This window comes from Hylobates moloch, unplaced genomic scaffold (assembly GCF_009828535.3).
Source record: "Hylobates moloch isolate HMO894 unplaced genomic scaffold, HMol_V3 SCAFFOLD_20, whole genome shotgun sequence".
NCBI lineage: Eukaryota > Metazoa > Chordata > Mammalia > Primates > Hylobatidae > Hylobates > Hylobates moloch.
Genome location: NW_026652295.1, coordinates 49,832,202 through 49,838,457, shown reverse-complemented (window position 1 = coordinate 49,838,457; position 6,256 = coordinate 49,832,202). Strand labels below are relative to the sequence as shown.

The 6,256-nt window shown below is 40.1% G+C and overlaps 1 protein-coding gene across 1 annotated transcript; it reads right to left on the bottom strand.

Annotated features, from left to right (window-relative positions):
* Positions 1–738: 738 nt before the first annotated feature.
* Positions 739–5,169, bottom strand: IL17A (interleukin 17A). The gene is made up of 3 exons (XM_032140743.1): positions 5,086–5,169; positions 3,741–3,943; positions 739–2,318 (listed from the first exon to the last, which is right to left on the bottom strand). The coding sequence occupies exons 1-3, from the start codon at positions 5,110–5,112 to the stop codon at positions 2,081–2,083; spliced, it is 468 nt and encodes a 155-aa protein (XP_031996634.1). The 5' UTR covers positions 5,113–5,169; the 3' UTR covers positions 739–2,080.
* Positions 5,170–6,256: the final 1,087 nt, after the last annotated feature.

The window sequence follows — 6,256 nt, the reverse complement described above, 5'->3', positions numbered from 1 at the left end:
AAGAGAGAATACAGTATTTGGTGATATGTGGATGTTAGGAATGAGGGAGAGGAAGAAGGAAAAAGATTCAGGGAAGCCACACAGATTTCTAGCTTGGATGACTAGGTACGTGGTAGTGCTAACTGGGGAAAATGAAGAGAGAACAAAAGCAAAGTGTATCAGGGGAGAAGTACGTGGAAAGCAACTGCCTCTTCCCACCCCCATACCCCTCACCCAAAATCTAGTGGGAAATAATCGTTCAGGATCACACAAACACACACACACACACACACACACAGACATACACACACACACACGTAGACATATACATCCTTTTACAACCCCGTCTCCCAACAAAAACAAAAACAGTTTTTTCTTTTCATCATTACTGTTCAGGGAAAGCTCGAAAACGAGCAGCAGGTTTTTAGTGAGAAGCTTGAAAGCGTAAAGGCTGTGAGGAACTGTCCGTGGAAGCTGCCTGGGGGATTTCCTGTAGGAAAATGGTGACAGGGACGGTCACAGGAATCAAGATGTGAGCACGCAATGACTGAGAGGAGGTGGCTGGAGAGGCCAACCCCTGGATTTGGAATAGGGAAAGAGGCCTAGAAAAGCCATGGGCCTCTGGGTGGGCTGGAGCCTGCTGGATGGAGCAGGACGGAGTGAAGAGGAAGGTCTTTCAAGAAGCAGGGAGCCTGCAGAGTGGCCTGAGAATTTCTAGAGGCCTTCAGAAGTAGGGCGAGCCAGCACACTGGGCCATGGGGGTGAAAATGGTTATGATGTGAAACTTGAAACTACTCTGGAATTGAATGTGATTGAGTTTTTATTTTACTTGGGCTGAACTTTTCTCATACTTAAAGTTTGTTCTGCCCCATCAGCTCCTTTCTGGGTTGTGGGGTGCCTTGATCAGACAGCAGTCAGGCCCTAGGAGTGTTGCTTGAGGAAGAGAAAAATGTTGGTCTATTGATCTCTGAGGGGCCTTAATCTCCAAAGGAAGCCTGAGTCTAGGTGAGAAACTGGACATTGTAGTCTGAAGACAATGTCTCCTCCCAGAACTTCTTGTATTTTGGGGAGGGTTTTATTTTCCCCATATGATCTTTAATAATGACATGCCATTCCTCAGGGCCATTATTTTATTTGCTCTATTCCTGTCAAAATGCTTCTGTCTATAGCATTGGCTAATAGTATGAAAACCTTAGTTGGTCATCAGTCTTGAAGGCCTGTGAAATCAAGAACTTGGAATTTTGGATAGTTCCAGGTCATTGTTACTCAAAGGCATGCTTTGTTTTGCTTATAGGAGAATTTGCATAACTCTTCCCAATAGGGAAGAGCTGAGTTTGCTAAAATACATTTAATGAGAACAAATAAACATTTTCTTTCGAAACTTTATTATTACAGAAGGATTTTATTATAAGGGTTTAACGGAACAGAGAGTTAGACTTGCTGTATCTTGTAAAACCTCAACAAATTACAAAATTTAAATTAATAAATATGAAAGTTGGTTTAGTCTTTCTTTTCAGCCACGTTATAACTTTTAAAAGACAAAGAGGAGGAAATACTATATCCGTATGTTGTAAAGACTCAGAAATTTTGCACTGCCATTTAATTCTATCTCACATTTACCTAGGCAGAACTGATAATCGTGCTTTTTCACCTTTTTCTAAATACTTAAACATAAATAGGTCCTTAAATAGCTCAAATAAATACAGGTTTTACCTTTTAAATAATAAAATTCCCAAGCCTGGAATCTTGTCTTCTTTAAAAAGACATACAAAATGAAGTAGGTAATTCATTAAAATGGAATCTTATACCCCAAAGTTATCTCAGGCCATATTAAATACATAAATAAAGCCCTTAAAAAAGTAAACAAGAAGCAAATTGGTACGCAGTCAAACCTTCCTTCTTGGAAAGAGGGAAAAGTAATTCAGATCTCATCTCTTGGCCAAGCGTTACCTCTGAAGCTTTAATTGGACGAACTGCCTTAAGAACTCCAATGAGTTTAGTCCGAAATGAGGCTGTTTTTGAAGGATGAGGGTTCCTGAGGGGCTGGGCCGGCTCTCCAGAAAGTCTAACTGCTTTGGGGAGTGTGGGCTCCCCAGAGCTCTTAGGACACATGGTGGACAATGGGGGTGACGCAGGTGCAGCCCACGGACACCAGTATCTTCTCCAGCCGGAAGGAGTTGGGGCAGTGCGGAGGCTCCCTGCGCAGGACCAGGATCTCTTGCTGGATGGGGACAGAGTTCATGTGGTAGTCCACGTTCCCATCAGCGTTGACGCAGCCCAAGTGGCGGCACTTTGCCTCCCAGATCACAGAGGGATATCTCTCAGGGTCCTCATTGCGGCTGCAGAGGGGAGAAAAATCAGGAGGAAAGTGAATTCCTGGTAAAGTGGGAAAGAAATAAAACAGGAATACATGAAGAGAGGCAAGTTCACAGGATGACAAATTATAGGCATTGCAAATTCTTTAAATGATGTTAGTTTGAAGAAGAACTTTGGGGACAAATTGGATTTTTTTTTTCAAGCACATGAATTGTTATAGAAAAGAAGACAGTGATCAGTTTTTCTCCAATTTATTTGAAGAATGAATAAAATAAGACAGACTGAGGCCACAGAAAAAATTTAAGTTTGACACAAATGATAGCTTTTTTAGGGTATATTTGACAGACAAAAGAAGACCAAAGGAAGAGTAGACTTGGAACCATCTAGAATAAGATAGCTGTTTATTTGACTTGATGAAATCTGTCTTTGAAGAGGGAATACATCAAAATTTTATCTGAGATCACATTCGTGGGACAGAGCCCAGAGCTGAGATAAAGGGCTGGAAACAAAGGGTTAAGTGTCTCTATAACCTTCTCTTCCCTCTCTCTTTTAGCTCAGTGAATGATTTGCTTGCATTTTTGAATTGATTTATTTTGACTCTTCCCAGTAATGGGAAGAAGAGAAGAAATCCTACAATCAGACCATAGAACAGAGACTTATTTGTATAAAGTCAAATGATCAAAATACATGTGGTATTTAACCCTTGATGGGGTCTAAATACTGGGTATACTAAGGACACAGCAAGCATAGGTATGTTAGGAAGTAGATCAAGACTATCTAACACACAAAGGGGTAGAAATACCCCAGTGATACTTATTCCACTGGGATTCAAAAACAAAAATAGGCAAAAGAAAAAAAGTAAAAAACCCTCATTACTAATTATTTGCAATAAATCTTCTCAATGGCAGCTCTGGTTAAGATAATAAAAGCATTAATCCCCTTTGATAAATGTCTATTCTTTGAATAAATATAGACTTGGGGTCTCATAAATATTAGAATAATGATTATAATTAATTTGGGTTGATTATTGGTGTCAGTGACAATTAGATCTAACAGGATAGGGGTTATTGGAGGCTGTCCCGTGCTTTGTTAAAGAAATCTGTATGAGAAAGGGAGAGTGAATGAGGACAGCCCGGGCTGCAGAAGCCAGTGTGGTCTGCCTTTGAGCAGCAATGGGCAGGTGGCTTTGGCTCTGTGGTCATTGGTGGGCACAGGTAGTCCAAATTCTTGCAGGGGAACAGATCCAATCTGATTATACAAACGTGACAATCAAAAAAAAAAAAAAGAAATCTGTAGAAAGTTTGAGAATTGTTCTTCACAGTGGTCCTTCCAGGTTTGACTGGTAGTTCTAAATGAATAAAATCACCCTCAGGGAGATTTAACTGGCAGTCTGATGCATCAGAGGGATGAAGAATATAGTATTTTTATCTGGAAGCTTTACGTACTGGAGATTCCAAGGTGAGGTGGATCGGTTGTAGTAATCTGAGGACCTTTTGGGATTGGGATTGGTATTCCGGTTGTGGATGTTCAGGTTGACCATCACAGTCTGGGGGAAGTTCTTGTCCTCAGAATTTGGGCATCCTGGATTTTGTGGGATTGCTATTCCTGCCTTCACTATGGCCTCCAGGCTCAGCAGCAGTAGCAGTGACTAGAATTGAATGGGAAAAGAGAGAGAGGTTGGAGATTAGATTACTATGTGGTTCTTTCTGACAAATTAATTGTGATGATGATACATTGCTCATCATAGAGAACATACAATGTTCCAGGACAATCTATACTACATTTTTCAGATCAGCTAGAGAAAAATCTAGGTAGATGACCAACATAATGTTAACATCATGGCTTTAAAATTTTTTTAAAAAAACTAATTTCAACATTCTCCTTTTGACTTAGGAAAGACATGTTATCCATTGGTGGGCAATAATTTTAGTAAAAATATGAAGTCATGGTATGTCATTAGCCTATCAGCACATGCATCATTGTCAGGTCTGGGAAGGAACAATGACCTTGATCTTCTAGGTAGAAATGTCCTCCTGCACCATTGTTCTCAGTCCCACATTCTGTGAAACTCAATGTGAAGTCAAACATTCACATCGGAAGAAAGAGCTATAGAAAATCTATGTGGTATCAATATTCATGCTAGAAGTGCTGTTGGTGCTACTGGCAGGCATCCAACTAAAAACTCGATCTCCTTCATGTTTTCTTAGGTATATTTTCCAGTTGTTCTAAATTTAAAATGTATTGATTCTGTAATAAAATCAGATTTCAAAAAAGATACTTGAAGTTAAATATTTAAAAAATATAAACCCCATTTATTCTAAAACAGTTATACCTATATCTAGTTAGAATACATAGTTTCGATGTACTGAGAATATGGTACGAGATAATGGAGACAAAGGCTGTTGCTGCTACGGCTTTCAAAATCTCAAGGATAGTGACCCATTTTAAAGAAAAATGCCGTGGGAGAATTATATTAAATCCTTTGTACTCAGAAAAACAGACTTTCAATCAATTTTCTTTCTTACTGCACAGCATCATGTGACACTTCTTGTGTGGTTTAGCCCCAATATAGCTATCTTTCAGTTTTAATCTTATCTTTCAAACTGCTGTATATCAGTTCTTGAAAATGCTGCACAATGACTTAAATATCTACCAAAGCTTTCGTTTCCTATCCTACATATACAGTATTCCTGGATCTCCATAGTCAGAACTCAGCATTTCATGCCCACAGTCCAGAAATATTATCTAGTCCAAATCAACAAGAGCATCGCACGTTATTGCAGGACTCACCACCAATGAGGTCTTCCCAGGAGTCATCGTTGTTTCTTCCAATCAACTGGGGATGGATGAGTTTGTGCCTGCTATGAGACGGACAAAATGTAGCGCTATCGTCTCTCTTTTTATAGGGCTTTTCTCCTTCTGTGGTCACTTACGTGGCGTGTCGCAGTGGGTTCAGGGGTGACACCATTTTGGTTAAAATTTCCGCCCCCAATGAGGTCATAGAAGAATCTCTTCTTCTGAAGGAAAATGGGAAGGGCAGAAATTCATGTTCCTAAAGACCATGTCCTCTTTTCATTCTTACTTGTTAGAAGCTGAGCAGAGCTGCTATGCTATGGGTCAATATCATGTATTTATAAACATATGTACAGCTGTCAGAAGAATTATGCTCTATTTTAATGGTTCATGAGGAAGAAAAAGTTTGACATAACATGTAGGTCTTCTGGTGTCATGTACCTTGATTTTCTATTTGATCTTTCTTTTCCTCACAGATTCCTTGACCAGGTGTTGTGGAGACAATTCCAGAAACTACTCAAGTTCCCATCATATAAGTAAACAAAAAATGAATAAATTATTTAATAATAAGATATATCCTATTTAATTGAATTCAACAATTCTTTTGTTGAATATCTACTCTGCTCAAGGAATAAATAACTAGGTTAAAGAGACACGAGACTTTCTGTTAAAGGCATGTTCTAACCCTGCATGCTACCAAGCAACTTGGTGTTTTGAGGAAGGAATTGAAAATGGGGATGGAGACTGGACAAAGGTGATGAAGATGGAGAAAAGGAGGGCGGGGGGAGTAGAGAGCGATGAGAACTAGAAAGGAGAGGAGACATGATGGCGGATAACAAGGAAAGAGAGAAGAAGTTAGCTGTTCTTTTCTCTGTACTCTAAGATGAACTTGGACTCAGGTCCTTGAGAATAGTTCCTTCTCAGGAATACAGAGGACTAGGGCAAGGAAGGGCCAGTGGATATAGATGTGGCCGGCTGTATGTCACCCTTCTCTGCCCCTACCACCATTGAGGTGAATGATACCTCTCAGGCACTCAGCTGGTATCCCATATTCTACATGCTAACTTGGGGGAGGCTGGCCTGTAGTTCCAACTCAATGGCTGGAGTGTAAAATTAGTTTGCCGGATCCCGAACCTGTTTGTCCTGAGATCCATTCCTCCCTGTCCTG